This window comes from Siniperca chuatsi, linkage group LG1 (assembly GCF_020085105.1).
Source record: "Siniperca chuatsi isolate FFG_IHB_CAS linkage group LG1, ASM2008510v1, whole genome shotgun sequence".
NCBI lineage: Eukaryota > Metazoa > Chordata > Actinopteri > Centrarchiformes > Sinipercidae > Siniperca > Siniperca chuatsi.
In genome coordinates, this window is record NC_058042.1 from 2,585,254 (window position 1) to 2,606,611 (window position 21,358).

The 21,358-nt window shown below is 39.8% G+C and overlaps 1 protein-coding gene across 12 annotated transcripts in view; it reads left to right on the plus strand.

Annotated features, from left to right (window-relative positions):
* LOC122875832 (SH3 and multiple ankyrin repeat domains protein 2-like) overlaps nt 1-21,358 on the plus strand; it is a 199,920-nt gene that overhangs the window by 83,120 nt on the left and 95,442 nt on the right. For all 12 annotated transcript variants that reach the window (XR_006377928.1, XM_044195475.1, XM_044195484.1 and 9 more), the window contains one exon: nt 11,577-11,643. Coding sequence is in view for 11 of the 12 variants with exons in the window: in XM_044195475.1 (XP_044051410.1) it covers nt 11,577-11,643 (67 nt within the window). In the remaining variant the exon portion in view is untranslated. The remainder of the gene's footprint in view (nt 1-11,576; nt 11,644-21,358) is intronic.

Here is a 21,358-nt window from a genome sequence, read left to right on the forward strand (position 1 = left end):
GGTCAGTTGCAACCAGGAATTGCAAATGTCTTTCTGGCCAATATTAGATTTGTTTCAGTTAAACAGTATTTAGAGGAGATCCAAAAGCGAGCATCAAACCTTGACAGCGTCTGTTTAGTCATTTAGCGTCGTGTCCTTGACCGGATGTCTTTACATATTTAAAACACAGTGTGTTATCTGCAAACTGGCAACTTTGAGGAACACTGAAAGACAGCTCTAGCTGCAATTTTGAGTTCATCCAACTTGTTCTGAAAGGGTTTTATAAAGGAGTGCTTGTAGGAAGAGTGCGTAATCCTTTAACTAACTAAAGAGAGAATATGAAAATATCCAAAATTGCTCTTACAAGGTTTTCATGTGACAGTAGCACGTTAAAGCAAACAATTGTGCTATTCTAATCAACGAATCAATCAGTTACTTTATGTTATTTCAGACCCCTAGAACATAAAAAAAAAAGTACTGCGCAATTATACAGGAAGTGTGAAAGTTTGAGTGTGTGCATAATTATATGAGCTGATATTACATGTATGCTTATGATAAGATTAGATAAGATAGAACTTTATTCATCCCGAGGGAAATTGTTGAATGCATGTGTACTTGTATGTTTGTGTTGGTAATGGATGAAGTGTGTATGCTCAGCAGCACATCCATCCCAGGGGGGAAAAAACCCAGCACTAAGAGCTGCATAGCTGGAATGATTGACTCATAACCTATGCCTGAGTTACAAAAGAGCCTTATTCAGGCGGGCGTTTATGAAAGGCAGTCCCACGGGGTCCTCAACTGTCCTCCACAGCCACTCCAGTGGAGCGCTTCATTAGCCAGAGCGCTTCATGAAGGGAGTGAGCCCGGGCCGAATGGAGATCACATCAGGGTGTTAGTCAGAGTTTGAACGTTCAACTGTGTGCTGGGTTTGCAGCTGTGGCCTGGATTTAGCTAACATTCGTCTGTTGATGTTACGTTCAGGGTGGCAGGTGGTGCAGTGGTTAGCAAGAAGGCTCTGTGTTTTCTGTGTGGAGTTTGCATGTTCTCCCTGTGCCTGCGTGGCTTTTCTCCGGGTGCTCTGGTTTCCTCCCTCAAGTTAATTGGCGACTCTAAAAAAAAAAAAAAAATTGCCCATAGGTGTGAATGTGAGCAGTAAATGGTTGTCTGTGTGTGTGTCGGCCCTGTGATGACTGGCGACCTGTCCAGGGTGTACCCCGCCTCTCGCCCAGTGTCAGCTGGGACTGGCTCCAGGTATCGATTATGGATGCATGGATGGATGTTACGTGCAGCTTTACTTCTCTCTGCGTTATGCTTCACTTTTATTTGAGTGCAGCATCCAGGATCTGTAGTCTGCTCTGCTGCATTATGCATTTGGAAGTAGGAACTAAGAAAACCATCATCCAGTGAGGTTGTTCTCTTAAACATCCCTTACACTGTAGATTTAAAGGAGAAGTCTACATTTAAACTCTGTTAAATAGACTGCTGACGATGTTTTGTTCTTTCATGGTACAGATGGATGACAAATTAGCAGAAACTTGGATAAAAAATTTCACATGCACACACCGGTTTTGAATCCTGGTTTTGATGATGTTTGGGATATGCCGTTTACATGGAACATGAGAAATGTTGTTATTCATATCTCTGTACACGTGATCATAACAGTATTCAGTTTTCTGATTGTAATTTTTGTAACGACGGAGTTTGTTAACAAAATGCAAGGGTGTGTTGCTTCAGGTACTGGTGAGACATGAAATACGATCCAGCAAGAGTTTGAAGGCTTATCAGACACCAAAACACTGCACACAGTGACTTTTACAACTCTGGAATTTTATCAGTGTCAATTATTGTATTTTTTGCCGTAGTAGAACGGTAGAAATACAGCCTTCTCATTACAAAGTAATCGACCAGGAATGTGCGCTTGCATGTATTTGATTGGCCAACGCAGCACTTTGACGGACGACAGGTGAGCCAGGTTCAACTTTTTTGCTGTGCGACCCTTCTGGGTTGGCACCCCCACAACGTCTGGTCCCATACAAATGATTGAGTCAAAGACACACCTGCACACATGGCAGTGAATGATCAGAAACTTGGATAAAGTATTTACCCGTCACGTTATCCCTATTTCCATCGGAGAACTCCGGGTAGCATATTCAGGTTTCTTAAAACTGTATGATGTTTACATGCACAACACGTAAGTGGGACATTCCAAAAACATGATCATAACTTGAATCCAAGTATAGTGAACTCATTCAGTGGATTAACAGACAAACAAATGTAGATTCTTCCATGCAGGGCACAAGGGGTCACTGAATGGTGTGATGAGTATGAAAATGATGTGAATCATGCAGTGGCCTTCACAGTCACCAGATCTCACCCCAGCTGAACGCCCATGGGAGGTTTTTGAGCGACATGTTTAACAGCGCTCTCCACCACCATCATCAAACACCAAATGTGTGAATATGTTTTCTAAAGATGGTGTTCATCCCTCCAGTGGAGGTCAGAGACTTGGAGAATCTCTGACAAGGAGCACTGAAGCTGTTCTGGAGGCTCATGGTGGCCCAACACCTTAGTAAGACACTTTCTGTTGGTTTTTCCTTTCGTTACTCACCCATCTCTATATCTTGATATGGTGTATGCATAACATACAGTGTAGAATAATCAAATTTATGCTCAGTACAATAAATTGTGTTCCACAGACAAATCTCTTCAGGCATGTAAAACAAGGACTTAAGTACACTTTGCTTGAAATTATTAATTTGGATATAGAATTGATATAGCTGTAACAGGATATACACAATACAATATAATCTTATCATAGCTATTTTAAAAAAGCAACATTACAGCAACACGTCTTCTGTAAAAGCAGAGTATTTTTCATCACTTTAGAACAGTGACAGGAAATGGTTTAACTCCCTCAGAATTACAGACCAAGGAATGCTTTCTGCAGCCAACACTTTGTACTAGCTTTCAACAAACATACAGGGAGAAATCTGTTGTAAAAGAGCCAAACAGCAGTTCCTCTACTGACAGTAGCCTCAACAGCAGAACAACAAGCAGCCACTAGACATGCTGTGGACTCTCACTTGTTTTCGAGTGTAAAAACTCGCTCTCTTGCTCTTACTATCTTTATCACAGTTGCACTCTCCACCTACACATGGAGCCAAGAGCTGAATCCAACAAGTTTATGCCTGTTTTCTGAGTGGCCAGCATTCTTGGAAATGCAGGTATTCAGTAAGTGAAGTAGAAGTAGATGAAGGAAAAAACGATTGGTGCATCAAAAACAAAGTACAAATTCCAACACGTAAACTACTCCAACACATAACTCCAGGACTGCAATGAATCTCACGAAATTCTGTGTATATTAGGATGGACGTTTGTACACAACACGGCCAAAAATATGTGTACACCCAAACATTACACCCATGTTTTATTCTTGAACATGTGATTCCAAAACCACAGGCATTAATATGCTACTACAACAGCCTCCACTCTTCTGGTTTCAGGCTTTTCACCAGATTTTGGAACCTGGCTGCAGGGATTTGCCTCCATTCAGACACAAGAGCATTAGTGAGGTCCAACACTGATGTTGGTGATCAGGTCTGGCTCACAGTCAGCGTTCCAGTTCATCCCAAAGGTGTTGGATGGGATTGAGGTCAGGGCTCTGTGCAGGCCAGTCCAAGTGCTTCCACAGCAAACTGGGAAAAGCATTTCTTTATGGAGAACACTGTTGTCTAAAATATCACTGTATGCTGCTGCATTAAGATTTCCCTTTCCCAAAACCAGGAAAAACACACCCAGGCCAAAAGTAGACAGGAGTTTCCACGATGAAAGAATCATTATCTAACTGAGTAGCCCCTAAAGCAGCGGGGAGGATATGTGTTGTTCTAAAAAACACACCATATTAGCAGTTGTTCACTATATGGCCAAACATTTATGGACAACCATGTTCACATAGTTTTGGCCATATAGTGTATTTTGCCATGTATGCCTGGGAGCATACTGTAGTACAATGCATTTCTCATTAAGGTTTTGCTAATGAGGAATCCCTTTTTATATATGTGTGGCTCTTTATTTGTGGGTATATTTTTACCAAGTCTAACAATCTCTAAAGAGAGGGGCCACTCTGCATGCTTGTCAATTCAACAGAGGAAACTGCTTGAAAACACCATCATTAGGAGCCAAATTAACAACTGGAAAGTGCAAATGCTAATAAACAGCGATTGCCACAGCTGAATGAGGCTCCCTTACGTTGTGCTGCTGCGTGTGCTCTTAATTAGGGCACTGTGTGGGTGTGTGGCCATGCCATTTGATAATATCATGTGTCAGTTCAGTGTCTGACTGTGTGTGTGTGTGTGTGTACATACAACAAAAGGAAAAGAATTTGAGCTGAAGCACAGAAAACTCCCATCATCCTCTCGGAGTGCCCAATTCTCTAGATAGAGGGCTTTCGAAGAGATAAAAATTCATTTTCTATATTTAATAATCCCCTCCAATAATTGGTCACATCCTCCACTTCCTCCAACTCTTCTTTGCTCTTTTTGTCTCCTCAAACAGCATTTGCATCTCTCCAATCTAACCTCCGTGCTCTTCTAAGCTTTTCATCCTCTCTACAATACCTAATTTCATTTACCTTTCTTCCTTTCACTCCGTTTTCATCTCCATGTTCTTTATCTCTTCTGCACTTTCTTCTTTGCCATTCTTCTAATCGAATTCCTCTCTCCACTCCTCATTATATTCCTTGTCTTTTTTGCACTTCTTTCCTCCCCCTTTATATCCTGCCCTCTTTCCCCCTCTTTGTCTTGTTCTTCCCATCGCCCCTTGGCACATGCTGTAAGTCAGACATGATTCCCCCCTCTGCTTCTCTTAGCCTTATTATTGAGTCACGTGCGGTCAGTTACAGCCACCAGTGACATGTCATGTACAGTATGCCAAAGTATTCACAAAGTACTCAAATATCTATATCAAATTATTCCAGAGGCCCATGTCATCAGGCCAGTTTTGCCAAAGCATAAGCAGACATTTTTTCATGTAATTTTTTTCCCAGTGCATAAATAGCTCTGTAAATGCTAACAGTAAATTTTTAACCTGTTTCAGCTTGAACCGACAATGAACAGCTACGTTTTGGTGCCATAGCAGCGATTGCTGAGTACAGAAGCCCAAGAGATGCTAGCAGGGAGACCCACTCTCTACCCCCCATTCCTAATCCCTCACAGAGAGTTAACAGCAACAGCACCTGAAACTAATATAGAATGACTCAGAGTTAATGGGGGTACACATGCAACTATGAAGATTTAGAAACTGATATGTTTTGTAGAATGTGTGCCGTGCAAATTAACCAAAAGGCTATGACTTGCATCATCCTTAGCATCACTCATTAAAGCTTCTCCAATCAATAATTTTATTTAAACAGTGGATCAAATGGCATAGTGTAATGTGAAAGGGTTCGCTGGTAGTGACAAACCCACAGAGAATACAGTCCCTCGCAGCTCTACGCAGCGTTTTGGTTCCACAGACAGCATTGTTACCCTTATGGTTCATTCTCAGCACGCTTAGAAACCCTGTTTTCAGCAAAAAAGCTCTGATAAACGCACTGTACGCTACCTGCCCAGCACCAAACAGCAGACCGTTAGAGACTAGCTGGTGAACACAGCGGAATATTTAGCTGTTTAAAGAGCCAAATATTTTCCTCATGAGTTGGACCAAGACCAAAACACAGCTAAAAGGAGAATATTAGACTTACATTAATCAGGTGAACAGAAACAAGACTCCAAATGAATGCTAATGTTGCTCTGTGTCTGCTGGATGTGTAAATAGCAACTGCTTGCTAACACATTTGCAATATCAACTTTAGCCTGTAATGTTTTAATATGTCAGTGTTGTGTTTACAGCTTGTTTGTGAAGCCCCCAAATGGCCCAAAAAATTGATGCAGTTTAGTAGAGTTATTTTTTCTTGTTACATCCTCATTAGCACAGCATCTAACCAGTGTTTACTGGCCATGCAGTCTTACGTGATAATGTGACAGTCTTCATGGAATGTCTGAAATTACGTTACGTTAACTAAAGTTAGTTGAAATGTATTAACATCAGAAAGCTGGCGTCCGATTCGTAGTCTTTTAAAATGTGCCTATGGCTTGTTATTGCAAATGGATGACATAAGCTCGCAGATTTAAAGCGGCATCCTGTGTAGACACAGACTGAAAACCTACCTTTCTAAAGTCAGAAGATGTCAGAAATTGTCTCATTTGTTAATCCTAACCTCTGCACTGCTCCTGCTCCTATACTGTATGCATGAGAGCCTAAAGTTTGCATTTTTTTGTAGATGTTGAAAACAATCTGATGTGTCTTTATCTTAAAAACTCAGTAGAGAAAGTTGGGAATATCTACCAGTAATGACTTCTCAGTAATAAATAGCCACCACCTTTATTGACCTCTGGTGGAAACATTAGTCATTTCTCTGATCTTTTGTAGGTCCACTTTAGTACAACTTTACTTATGGTGGCTCAAATGAATAAACCCAAACTGACTCTTGATGGGTAACGCACCGTATTTTAATTGTAACACCCAGCTCTCTTGCCTCAGCAAGGACCACCGCCTCTTTTCTCCTTCTTGTCTTGGACTTTTCTGCTTTTCCGTCTCCTGCGTCCTCAGCCTCCCTCCTTGGTTTTGATCTGGCAGACTTGGTGCCGCTGCTGATGCTCCACTCGGCTGCAAGCGGCTCACAACGGCGCTCCACCTCCTTCCCACGCCCCCTACTTTTGTGTTATACACAACCATGTGTCTCCATGACAACCAGTGGAGAACAGGAAAAGAATGTGGGGGCGCTGATGGTGGTGATGGCAGTAGTGGTGGTGATGTTGGTGGGCGGTGGAATGATAATGAGGGATAAATTGGGAGTACGCTTCCCGTTGCTTATTGGTTACCTGGTTTCATATCTCATTACCTCACTTGAAAGCGTCCAACAAACGCCCTCTGCTGCCCTCTGTTACCTCTGTCTTGGATCGACTTTCACAAAAAACATCACCTGTGTAGCTTCCTTAACTCTGGTTTCCTCTAAGTGCCTGCATTCAGAGGAAAACTGCAAAATCAGTGCAGAGAGGCGATGAGAAATCAAATGATGTAATGGGATTGGATGATAAGCATGCACTACTGCTGAAATGCTTGATTAAAATCACCCAGAGGTCCATGCTTCAGTGAACCCCACAGCAGCACTGTGACTGCCAGTGACTTCATCTGGAGCTCATCGCTTCCTGTCCACTGCTATTTAGTGAGAGACGCTCTCGTGTGTTTAAAGGCATACTTATGGCACACTTAGTGTAGTAACAAAAGGTAACACAGATTGCCTTCTGCAGTGAAGGCTGCGCTCCCTCTTTGTGCTAATCACTAACAAGTAAATAAATGTTTATTTCCATTCTTGGGCCAATCAGGGCTGCCTTTTAAAAACACAACTACAGCGATGAGACTCATCATTCCCCTAATTTTATGAAAAACCAATCAGCAGCATCTAATCATTAGCCTCCTTGATAATGTGATGGATGGGGCCGATCCATAGTCCCTCTTCTGATTTCAGTCATTAACAAGAGGGTCAATCTGAATTTCACTGACTTGTTAATGGCAGACCCAGTAAGCACTGATTTGGTGTTCTGCACGTCAAGACATCAAGATCCTTTTGTTGAAAAGGTTACATCAGCAGCATTTAAATGACTATTTTAGTGCAGCAGGTCCTAACCACTGATTGAAATATAGTCACTGAAATGTTGTTAAAACAACAGTTTCATTTAACCCAGACGTCTAAAACAAACAAGACAAATTTAGCCCGGTTTTAACCTAGACGCCTAGACATCTTTTGACCTTCAAATCACCAAACCAGAACCTTTCAGGGAAAGTAAAGTAAAATCAACAGGATAGCCGTGTGTGCTATTCCAATATTCTGCTGTTTTATTGCCATGAAACAATGGCCAATAAGTCTTTAGTGTGTTCCTTATGATATTTTAGGTGTCCAACACACAAATAATTCAGACATGCAGTGTGCTGTGTCTTAAAAGTTTAGTGAACAGATGTTTTGAAGCACTTGCCCTTCACTATCTGTTACAGTTAGTTCTGCATCAATCAGTTTTTAGGCCACATGCCGTACTTCCAGTGGCGCAGCACTGCTGCGACCCGGACGTCTGTCCTGTGCTGCAGTTTTATGCAGTTTTATATTTGTTTTGAATGCTTCTTGGTTTCCTCTGGGACTCAGGGTTCCCCAGAGCAGGCCGGACCGTTATAAACATTCCTCCTTTAAGATTCTCAATGCAGACAGGTAATGTAGGATGTTGGCCACGGGGGTTGTGCAATATGTCGCCATTGTCAGAAGGTGTGTATGTGTGTGTGCAAACTGTTACATGGAAGTTATGTGTTGTTGAGATGTTGACGTTTTTTACAATGCAGTATGTATGATTTTATCCAGAACAAATCTCCCTACAGGGACTTTATCTTATCTGATCACAGTGGAAACGTCGACTTCATCTGTCAATTCTTCCTGACGTGTTACTCGATCCCATCCCCTAAGCCTGTACTGGGATCAGGGTTCCTGTTGGAGATTAGCCTGTCATAGATTTGTCACACACCGCAGCATACACTGTGGGAGATCGAGCCTGTATTTATCATGAAAGATATGTCCCCTCCTCCATCTTCCTCACATTTGCTACCATGAAGAAATCCGACATTACGTTTATTGACTCTGTGTAGTTCAAAGTAAGCTTCTTCTTTTTTTTTCAGGGGAAAAATCTGGAATATACTGTATATTAATGCAGCGTGCTGAAAAATTCAAGAGGATCCGTACTGTGCTTTTTCTCGGAAATGCTGTGTTTTTATTTATATGAAGAAAAGGTCAGCTGTGGAGGGATGGAGCGGAGTATTACTACTCAAGCCAACTCTGCTTTAATAAAACACCTGCTCTCCATCACTCTTTTCTAGCTCTCTCTTCCTCCTGAATATTTGTTCTCCAGGAATCAGAGCAGCCACGCTTATATAATGCTTCTGGGTTTCCCTTGAGGTGTGTGTGCACACGTGTGTGTGTGTGTGTGTGAGAGAGTGCAAGTGTGCAGTGTATCAGTGGAAAATGAACCTGACTATTTTTACACCGATGGTCCTGTCTTGAGGCTCACTGTAAGCCCTGTGACACCCTACGAGCTCTGCGCCTGCAGAAACGACTGTAAGCAGCGCCGTGACAACAGGCAGCGTGATCTGGGTCACTGACAGTGTAACAACCTCTCCAGCCCGCTCAGGAAGAAACCCCTTTACTGCCCCCCGGTGGGCACACACAGATCATACCGCTTCGTGTGATGTGGCCAGTTGATCAGAATTTCAGAAGTAAAATCGCTTTAATTTGGCAAAAAGAAGATGAAGAGTTTAAAAACAAAAAAACGTTTATTAACAAACCAATGTACAACAGTCAGACATTAACTGAATACCAACTAAATATTCAAAGTGGATCTAAGATACCAGAAAATACCATGAAACATGCTGATAACTGCTTTCAGAGACTTTTTTAATCAGATCATTTATACAAAAACTTCTGGGTACTTGATGTATTTGCGAATGAAAGTTCATTCTTAACTTGGAAACAGTCAAATAATCATAACTCAGGATCCACTTACTAGCTTTTTCCAGTGCATTCAATCACATCTCATGGTCTTCTTGCACTCCATACACTGATGAAGACATTGTAAGTGGACCTTGTAATAAACTAGTAAGTGGACATCGAATATAATCCAATTAATCCGATCTTTTTTGAATAGGAGGATTGCTGTCAAAGTGAACAATTGGATTTAGTTTGTTGTGAAACATTAGCATTTACACAACAGTAATCATTTCTCCGTCTAAGTTAAAAAGAATAATAGATTATATATTAGATTAAATCACATGTAGACGCACTGAATTTTCTATACAGCAGAGAGTGCCTGAGAATGTGTCACATATTCAAATTCTTCAAACATTCAGCCTTACATTAAGCGACTCGTTGAGAGCGAGATGAAGAGACAAAATATTAAAAACACCACAGATTATAGCCTCCAAATGTAAAACTGAAGCACCAGTCTCATCCAAAGATTTTAGATAGTATTTGTTTATTTTCAGTATTGTTCATTCTGTATTGCATTAGACTTAATAGGTGTTTCCATTTTACTCGTCACTCAGTGTATGTTTGTGTAATATTGAAATAGAGCTTTTTCTTTGTGGATTCTCATCAGCTGACAACAAAAACTGTCTTTTTTAATATTGCAGTAACAACCACGTGCAGGAGCTAATACTGTATATTAACCGACCAATCACTGGACCTCACTTTCAGAATCACCGTATCAACTCTGCAATATGCTTAATCCTATTGGAGGGATCCCCAGCCTCTTTGGCTTGTGATCCCTTGAACTTTAAGTCTATGTGTAACCCCTCATTTCAGGTTGTGAGTTGTGAGTTGTGTGCAGTTCAACCAAAGACTGGTTTTCCTTCTCAGACTTAGTTATTTTAAGAACTTTAGAGGCCCAAAGTTAGCCTGGTTCCAGACCTATAAATCGGCATCCACATTGCTCATTTCCTCAATTCAAATGAATAATAAAGTGGGGAAAAAATTGGAGAAAGTCAGGACAGAAATATATATATATATATATATATATATATATATATATATATATATATATATATATATATATATATATATATATAATTATCTGTTGACCCCTCAGGTTTATGTTGGGACCCTGACTCCCAGGTTGGGAAACACTGTCCTATTGGTATAGCCTTAATTACAAAGAAAAAAATGAATCTTTGTAGTTCTTTAATGAAACAATTTCCATCAGTTACTGTATATGTTGAAAAACGCTGGATTATTTAGTTTGTTTGCAGCAATGATGATCTTATATTATTTGTTGGTAAAATCAAGAAAACAGTCACCAGTCCGCCCAGCCCACTGTAGGTCTGTAAGCAACAGAAAACAGCAGCTTCAGCTCTCTCCTTTTCACAGAAACATGTGACTGCATGTGGAGGCTGTGTGCACGCATCGGGTCATGTGTGAATCTTGACGTGTGTGTGTGTGTGTGTGTGTGTGTGTGTGTCATAGATTACTAGATTCCTGATGAAAGCTTAGAAGAAGGGATTTTTGAAACTCAGTGACTGTTCAAAGGGGCTGAAAGTACTCACATTATTGTGATTTAGTAGCTTTTTCTACTTGTTTGAGTACTTGTTAAAATCTGTGAAGTTTCCTTTCACTTCAGAAACTGTTTGGTAAAGAATACAGCTGCTTTTGGAAACAATTATGGCATCACCTGTTTTTCCTCATTAGGTATTCTGTGGGAAAGCTTTCATATAGAGACAGAGCTTTGCTTAGTTACAGAAGGACGGGTATATGGTGTATTTTTATTTGAATGATCTGTTACTCAGAATAATGAACAAGAAGCTACTTTTGTAAAATATGTGCTTTTTAATGTAATTTTTTAATGTGCTTTTGTGCTCTTTCCTTTCTCACATACTACCCACTGGAAGAACTTGCAAAGATAATTGTGTGTGTTTTTGCTTTTTCGTCCTTTTCACTCCGTTTCTCCCTCCTCGTCTGTTTCTCTCTCCAGGTCGCCATTATTGCTGGAAACTTTGAGCTCGCTGAACTCATCAAGAACCACAAAGAGACAGATATAGGTAAGTAGCAAAGCAGCAGCTCCTCTTTTCTCCTCCTCCTCCTCCATCCATCCATCCATCCATGCATCCATCTATCCCTCACCTATTCTTCAGCCACCCAGCGCGTATTCCTGAATCTCCCTCGGGATACATTTCAAATCCCCCCCTGGTCTGATCCTCCTAATGACCTCCCGGTATAATCCCCAACGCGGGATTATGAGAGCATTGCCAAGAGGATGAAAGTTTATGTTTACACCAGGACCAACCCGGGCCGATAAGGCCAGGAAAAATGATCAGTGCCTCTGCCAGTGGGAGATTTCGTTTAGCGGGAAAGGTTTTAATTAAATCGGTAGATGGATTTAACCATTTTTCTATTGATTGTGATTGTTTGTTATACAACATAATACTCAGTTTCATGTGTTTTGTGCAGGCTTTAGGAAAACCATTTAAAGCTTTTATAAGTTCTTTTGTGTGTGTGTGTGTCGGACTGGATTGGGTTTGGAAATTAGACAACTTGTCAGGACTTGTACTCTTGAGCCATGACCCTGGTCTCCTTTGAAAGATAACTCTTTGGAGATAAACTCTCTGAGTTAGTGATACTGAACCAAATTGACACAGCCACAAAAATGACTGAAGATTTTTGTTCCCTGTTTTTAATTTAAATTTAATTTGGTGTTTGTTTTTTTTAGTTTTACTGTTTTCTTTTGTATGCACTTCTGTTACGAAATGAGCAACTGCTATTGCATTGGATATTGGGATCTTAAAACGGTTCACACAGATAGAATTGGGAGGCTTTGTGCTTTCAAACGATGCATAGATTGTTTATGCTGAGTGTGGATTCAAGTGGCTGCAATCCCAAATAAGGTGACAAATCTCAGCCTGTATTTTGGCCACTGCTTGTTAAAGGGTTAATTTAGTTAAAGACTCCATTTAAATACAAGATGGTAACTGTATATATATATATATATATATATATATATATATTATTTACGGTATGAGAGTTATTTCACTCTGCATCTGTGTGTGTGAGAGGAACGAGAGGGAGGTGAGAAGACAAGAAAGATTTCTCACGAACATACAAAAATGAAAAAAGAAAACAATTTTTGAACAAATTCCATGTTTTTTTTTTCCATCTTGCTATTTATTACCTTCGTTGCTTAGTTGCCACTTACTCACTTATTAGTTCTGTAGAGGCAGATTGGTGATGGCAACAGACTCAGCTCCAAGTTAACACCTGATAGAGCGACATTTTCAGTTTTCAAGCCATGCAAACAACGACAGATCATTTTCAGCTTCAACATACATTTAAAATCGACCACTTTTCCGTCCGCTGCTTACAGCTGGCGTGTCGTTGTCCAGTTGTGTCGATGCTGTACGCAATAAATGTAGACTGAAAATAAAAAATGTCTCCAGTCAACTGAAATGAACACAGAGCCTTACTCGGATACTGACCCGGGCCTTTAGAGTAGTCTGTGGAACACACAGATAGCTCAGGGATTATGGGGCCTCAGAGAAAATGAGAAAAGATGAACAAAAAAATGAATACATAAAGGAGGACAGAGAAAGATTGAGGGGGAAATGAATGAAGAGAGAGAGAAATCTAATCTAATCTAAAGATGTAATCCTGCAGTTGTTGCCCTCTCTCATGGATGCAACCCAGCAGCGGGCCCCCTCACACGGCGGCGTCCTGGTGCAGGGCTAAACGGGACACGGCAGCGGTGCAGGATTACCCCCCAAAAAGCCTCGTTGCTGTCCACATCTGCTACACGCCCCACCTCCCCCCCCGTCCTCCCTTCACACAGTTCCAACCACAAGTGCTCGGCTGCAGCTACGAGTAGTAGCCAGGATTAGCCAAAGGTGATCAGGTAGTCAGTCGGTCATCATCCCCTCGTGTTTGGACGTCTTTGTCTGTCTCTGTCCACTGAGAGCTGTTGGTACTGTGGATCTGGGGATGGGACAGCTTTACTTCTGGATTCTCGATTGGCCACCATGGGTTCAGTCTGCTGCAAAGGTGGGTGCCCCCCACCCCTCCCACCCGTACCCATCAACCCTCTACCCAAGTTCTTTGACTCACAGCCCCACCTTGAACACACACACACTCACATTCTTGCCTAGCCCACCCCTTCTCGCCGGAGACAGCTTGTGTCTTGTTGAGCCTCTTGCTGGCCATATGCAGCTTTAGTGCGTTTTAATGTTGATCATGGACTGATCGTGTGTGTGTGTGTGTGTGTGTGTGTGTGTGTAATGTGCTCTAAACACCATAAGCCCTGTGGCTTTCACAGTTGCTTACAGTGCCCAGATGATGTAACAGTTCAGCCACACACATCTTCTATTTCATTGCGTCATTGTTTTTGTATTTCACTACATTGTCAAGGCTAAACTACCAGTCGTGTAAAACAGAAATGGCCAGTAAGGGGCACCAGACCTCCAGACCCCCAGACCCCCAGACCTCCAGACCCCCAGAGACCCTGACATGGTTACAGTCACTTTGTGTCAGTTGGTTTGTGATGATTTGATTAACTGCAGTTTTAGTTCGGAATATGAATCAATAAAACAAAGTATCGATTGAAATGAAATAAAGGAATTAAGGCTTCCTGCATTTCAACATAGAGGGAGACATTTTTTAAAATATATTTATGATATTTTTTATCTGTCACCTGTTCGTCTCACATCTTCCATTTTATGAAATGTAGCAATCCACACCAAATCAGAGAGACTCCACAGGCAGCTGTTCAAATCACACAAATCTCCTACTGTCTATATATATATATATATATATATATATATATATATATATATATATATATATATATATATATATATATATATATATATATATATATATATAGCGCTTTATTCAAAGCGCTTTACAATTTCTACAGCTTCCCAGTATTATTATTATTATTATATTAACTCTTTTTTCTATAAAGACTGAGGAAGGCCCACAGTCTCACTGGGAGCTTTCTGGTATTACTGTGGGTATGTAAAGCAATGATGGACAGGGAAATAAAATCAATGAATCAATAAATAAAAACTAAATGCAGTTTTCTTCCTGTATACTTCTAATATATTCATCCATTGAATTTCAGTCTGTTCGTCCTCCTGATGTCCTCTCTGCTCTTCTAGAACAGCCTTATGGCAACTCTGCTTTTAAGACTAGGGCTGAAACGATTAGTTGATCAACAGAAAATTAATCAACAATAATTCTGATCATCTATTAATTGTTTATCAAGCGAAATGCCAAATATATGCTAATTCCACAATTCTCAAATGTGAGGATGTTCTGCTTTATTGGCATTGCAATTGTATTCATCAGTAATGAAAATATCATTATTTGCAGCATTATTTTATTGTTTTACTTGATATTGTTTATATATCAGTACTTAAATATGTTTCAAAAAGCTAATTGACACACAGCAAATAGGCCCACAGTTCAGTTTTGCCCTGGGCCCCGTAATGTGTTAACGCAGGCCTGAACATTGTCCATAATCTGCTGCACACACAGCAGAATCAATCCCACATTGATCTCAATTATTGTATTAAAGAGGGACAATGGATTTAGCCACCAAATGCTCACAGAATATTTTCATACTGTGTCTTGTGTGTGGGCTAATACAACAGATGCAGATGTCTGCAGTTGTGACCATCAACACTCAACAGTTTACCGCATGTGTCGCATCCTGTATTGAATTTGTGCTGCACAACAGCTCTGCCCACAAGGCGAATTATTCCAATCAAACACTCAGATCTTGCTTTCAATCAACAGAAGGTGCAAGGAATAATCTGCCTGTCACATCTGACTGGACAGCATGTAAGAATATTAGAGTGTAGTGACAGCCACAGTGTCGGTGCCTGATTAATGCAGGTTAAATGCATGACAGGGACCAGCAATGAGCACCAGTGCTGCACGTTAGATTTTAGATTTCTTATTTCGGTAGATATGAGTTATTCTGAGACTTGAAAGCTCTTAATCAATCAGCTAGTTATTTCATCTGCTTGCTCTCACCCAGAGAGGAGAGATGACTAATCTTCATTTTCAAGTGCTTGAATACAGTGAATTATCATATCAGTGGGGCATTTAGTGTTACCATAATTTCTAGATGGACTCCTGTGCAGAGACAAAGCGGACTACGCTGTGAAGTAAGACACAGTGTGATTGGTGGAGGAGAAAGGAAGGCCTCTCAAATGGCAATGACAATTGTGTATGTATGTAGCCGGACGATCTTCATGTTGTTAACGTGTGTGTGTGTGTGTGTGTGTGTGTGACCTATATACTGTAGTTAATAGTCATTCAAAGGGCTCTGCATGGACACGTGCTACCATGTAGTCAAAAACTGCACAATAGGTGCAGGTGAGTAGGCTGCTACTGCAGATCAACCACGACTGGCAGGCAACCACTTCCACTCTGAAAACAGTTAAACACTCACAGGAATTATTATTATTATTATTATTAGTAGTAGTAGTAGTAGTAGTAGTAGTAGTTAGCCTGACTGATTTTTTTTTTTATGCTAATGTCTATATTTGAGAGTTGAATATCTGATAATATATTGGACAGTATTTCCTTTTCATAAACACACAGCAGATAATTTAGCAATTATAAATTATAATTTTTAACATGTTTTAACAAACATTTAAACAACTAATGCAGCACAGTGTGTTAATTCCAAAATATGCTTCTAAAAAAGGTTATTTTTGTTTCTTTACAATTGACTCTCACTCTAAAATGAGACAAAAACTACACATGCACGCACACACGCACACACACACACACACACACACACACCCACCCCGAGTATAATGGATGGGTGTGTGGTGAGGATGTCTGTAGAAGATACGTGTTGTATTTGTCCTCTCCATACAGCAGTAAGCCTGTGTAAGAATGATTGACAGATGGGCGTATTAGACCACCCGCTGGCAGATTGTGATAATGTGTATGAGTGTGTATTGACCAAACACACACTTTCCTACTTACACACACACAAAAAAAAACCATATACACACTCACATGCACACGTCAACCACTTTCACACTCATCTTTTCCCAGTTTGCTTCAGGATTTACAGTTTAGAGGACGATCTCCACTTGCTTCTGCGTTTTTGCGTAAAGCTGGAGTCCGTTCTAAACTGCACCTGTGCACAAGCCAATCCCTGCAAGAGCGCTGAAAAATGACTTCAAAAATCCTTCCGAAAAATCGAGAGCTGGCTGACACACAGTGGGGCCTCTGCTGCAGGAAAACAGACATCTACCTGTCAGCCGGGGAAAAGGCACTGCATGATTATACATCAGGATTTACTTTTATATACACAGCGAGGTAGTGGTTAAAAATATTACAGGCAAACCATAAAAATAAATCTGTTATTATTACAGTATATTTGTATAACAGAAATCAGTTTGATGCTTCTTAACAAGATTGTTTATCCTTATTCTTTGACATATGACTTTGTCTATTGAGAACCCAAGTGTTAAATAAATGAATAAGACATTATGAAATAAATCATCATATGGATAAATACAGACAAAATATATAATTGAATTTGTGAAATAATCAATTAAATCTTTAAAACTCAGCTCATTGTTATAAAATATTCTTTTCACAATTAGAGTTTATTTCTGCTCATGTGTATTCCAGCAGTTTTTATTTCTAATGCTTTCAGCTCTTACACTTCAATAGACACTTAAACTCCTTTCAGTGCTTCAACTGAACTTCAGCTGACACTTCAGGTCTTCAGGTCATAGTTCACATGCAAACAATCGGTAGCCTTTTCTGGTTTCAAAATGTTCTTTTTCAAAAGTCTGTTTTTATTTCACAGCGTCATCATTTCAGATGTGAGAGTGGTATTGATCTTCTCATCTAACTCTCAGCAAGAAAGTGAATAAGAGTATTTCCAAAATGTACCAATTTTCCTTGAAATATCATCCAGTTTCAATTTAAAAGAACTCTTTTGGAGCATGACAGGTGGTGTCAGGGCACATGAGACAAAAAAGGTTGGGAATTATTGTTTGTGGGAGCCAAGTTGCGTTCACCCACACTGGTATACCGTGTATTTCCACAGAATATTAACTGTGTATCTGCAACGTTTCATGAGCTAAACAAAATAGCCTTGTTTGAGAGGATTTTCCCGAGAACAGTTTTTGTGCCCTCAGCTGAAAGCTGGAGTTGAGGTTAAAGTAACAATAATTTGCTTAAAAGTACAGTAAAAAGATTCTTTTTGTCTCCTGCATTGTCATATTATTGAAACTTATATACCTTACATACCCGAGAGACAGGCCTTGTTCTTTCTATAGGTGACTCTTAATGTCCGTGATTGTTGCTCCCTGGTCAGCACAGCAGACTGGCAGACTTTCCCTCCACTTCCTGAACTCTCAAACCAGCTTTGATTGGTTTTGACAGGAGCTGCTGTAGCTGAGGTCTGTCCAGGTAGTTTTTATTGTATATGTGGCTCCAGTCTGCAGTACTGTCAGTGTGTAACAGATTCCTCTGGCAGATAGCGGGGCTATAAATGTGCCATATATAACCTGTATTTAATCAGGTAACATCTTTTAATCACAACACTGTTTGTTTTAGCATTATTATTATTAAAACTTTTAGAAGGCTAATAACTAAACAGAAATCTACCGTGTGTCAGGGCTGGGTGCTTTTTAGTTCATTTTAGAAAATGAATCAACAATTTTGAGAATCAAATAGTCACTTAAGAAATGTTATCTGCCTTTCTCTGTTTCTTTGTCTATAATCTTTGGATTATAGACAGTTGGCCCGACAACACAAGTAATTTGAAGATGTCACCTTGACCTGATGAAAATGTTTCACTATTTTCTGTTGTTTTATCAATTAATCGAAGAATAATCGACAGATTAATCGATAATGGAAATAATTGTTACTTGGGTCATTTTTTTCTGGAATTTGTGGACTTTATTTAAAATCGTTTGCAAATACAAAAGCTCCTTAAAGAGTGAAGTATTCATATATAAATAAATGAAGGCTACACGTTAATTTATTCATCATTGTGAAATGTTCTTTCCTTAAACAAGGGTTTCCACTGTGTTATATCTTGTCATATACACACACTCTCGATGCTATATTTGGCTGATTGTGCCAGCACTGTACCCAGGAAGGAGGACAAATTGACTCACAATTTCAACATCCTGTCAGCAAGGAAGGAAAACTTAATTCACAGCAATGCTGATTTATTTATTTTTTGTATCCACATGATGTGCTACATTTGTAGGTATTCACATCTTAAGCTGCTGCAACAAGTCACGTGTATGAAGCGTTTTGTCCTCATGCTAGGTGAATGATTGGGAGGACATGAGGTGTAAATTACCATACAGCCCTGAGGGGAGTATTCTTTCAAACAGTTAAACTGCTCATTAGTATTGATTGGTGATAGAATTAGATTCAACTATATAATGTGGAGTGTGAGCTGCATTTACTGATGAACATGGTTCAGGAGCAACAGAAAATAACCTGCTATCTCGAATGTGTGTGTCTTCTGGTGTCAGATCCGGTGCATTCCTTCAGACAGGTGCTACATGTATAATAACATAACTACAGATTTCATCACATACAAAGAACATGTATGAAATGTACATCTGTGCTACATTAGAAACTGTTTATTTTAGACAATACTCCTCAAAATTTAACTACCAACTTGACTGGCCTGCACAGAGTCCTGACCTCAACCCCATCCAACATCTTTGGGATGAACTCCAGTTGTGAGCCAGACCCGATCACTCAACATCAGTGTTGGACCTCGCTAATGCTCTTGAAACCAGAAGAGTGGAGGCTGTCATAGCAGCAGATGAATGCTTTAGATTTGAATTGATTTTGTCTTATATGTTAAACATTTCCCATATGGATAGAATGTTAGTGTGTCCATATACTTTTGGGCATGTAGTGTAATCAGCTGACTGACACATAAACCTGTAAAAGATGATGTAGCCTGTGGCCCAATAGGTTTTGTTTTTTTGTTTTTTTTAAATACTGGTAAGCACTTCTGTGTATTTTCCTCCATATTTAGTTTGTGTGAATATGAATATGTGGCAGTGCACATATGGAAATACCCATGAAGGAAATCTGCTCTCGTCACTGCATTATTGCATACTTTATGACGACATATGGTTTGCATGTAGCCATCTGGCATGTTGCTCCTCAGTGGGGTCAGTTCTTGGAAGAATTTGTATCAGTGTGTCACCGTGCTTGGAAGTTGTAGCGGAAAGAAAGAGAACGGGGAAATAGAGACGCGGAGCTTTAATAAGCCTTCATTAACCAGGACAGTGTGTAACCAGGAGGCTTCACACAGTAGCAGAGCATGAAATCAAACAAAGTGGAGACATTACAAGTACAGAGAGAGAGAGAGAGAGAGTGTCTCATATGAATGTACATTGCATCATACAACAGGCAGGTGTGCATGCTGGCGTGTGAGTGTAGCTTTAATGATGTATGGAGCCGCCCCCCCTCTGAGTTGCTAAGCAACAACAAGGATTTGTTTCTTGAAGAAGCTGCTCACCAGTCCATCGTTCAGTCAGAATCTCATTTTTCCCCTTTATCCCCTGCTCCCAACAACTGGCTCATATCAAATCTAAAATTCCCATCATCAGTCCATCAGCCTCAGCTTCGTTATCAGAAACCGTGGTTGCAGGCACCGACTACTACTTTACATCTAATTTAAAAACCTCCTTTCTGATTCGGTCTATGAGCCAGGCCAGATTTTGGTACCACTCAAGGTGGCGTTACCTAGTCAACATGTTTGAAAAGGTAATATTTTGGTAAGATATCCACTGATGAATGGCAGCTTTGTTACTGTAATCAGCGCATGAAGTTAATCAACCTTCACTTCAACACTGGTGCATATCCTACTTTAGGGACCTTTAGAAATGTTTTATTATAATATGTTTGGTATCATTTTAAAGGGCTTGCTTTCGAGCCCAGTTGTGAGTTTGATAACAAAGCTCAGTTGAGCTCTTCAAAGTCTGAATGACATTAATTTTCCATGTATTATTTATTTATGTATCCTCTTTAGATGATACTGATGCTGTTTTTGGAACAACAGTGTAAAGTATAATACCCCAATACGGTCTAAAATGATTTCAAAAGATGACATGGAAACTGAGAAGCACTAAATATGAAACAGAGGGTTTCTTACTTCCCAGAAATCATTGAAGTGTAAGCTTAAGTACTTAAATGAAAACTGAAATATTTTTATTTTACTAAAAAAAAAAAGTCATATAATTTTGGAATTAAATATTTTAGTATCGATAAAGCTCAAGTTTGACACAATGAAAAATGAAGTCATCCTGGAAATCTCTTATAGAAAGCGTGAACATAGCCAAGATTAATTCAATGGATTCCAATGGGTCACGACTGATGACACATTGTATTTATCTCTATTTGGTTCATTACGATTATTCATGTAGATTTGTGTCCTCCCGTTCTGTCTCTCTAAGCGCAGATTGATATGAAACATGTTTTTATTCTTATTTATGCTGTATATGCAGTTTACATTCGCAGCTCAGCTTACAAGTATTTTTTAAGACCGCTTGCACTTAAATCGAAGTCGCTGTCAGTTTTCCAGGAGATGTAGAGTGTTGAAAGTGTTTGAATAGTTAAATCTGTTGTATAGAATCTATAGATTTCCCTCTTTTATGAACTTTCTCTCTTTTTAAGCTTTATGAAACCTGGTTTCTGAAAGTTTTCAACCTGTAAAACAATGAGCTCTTTTTATATTGCTGTCATTAA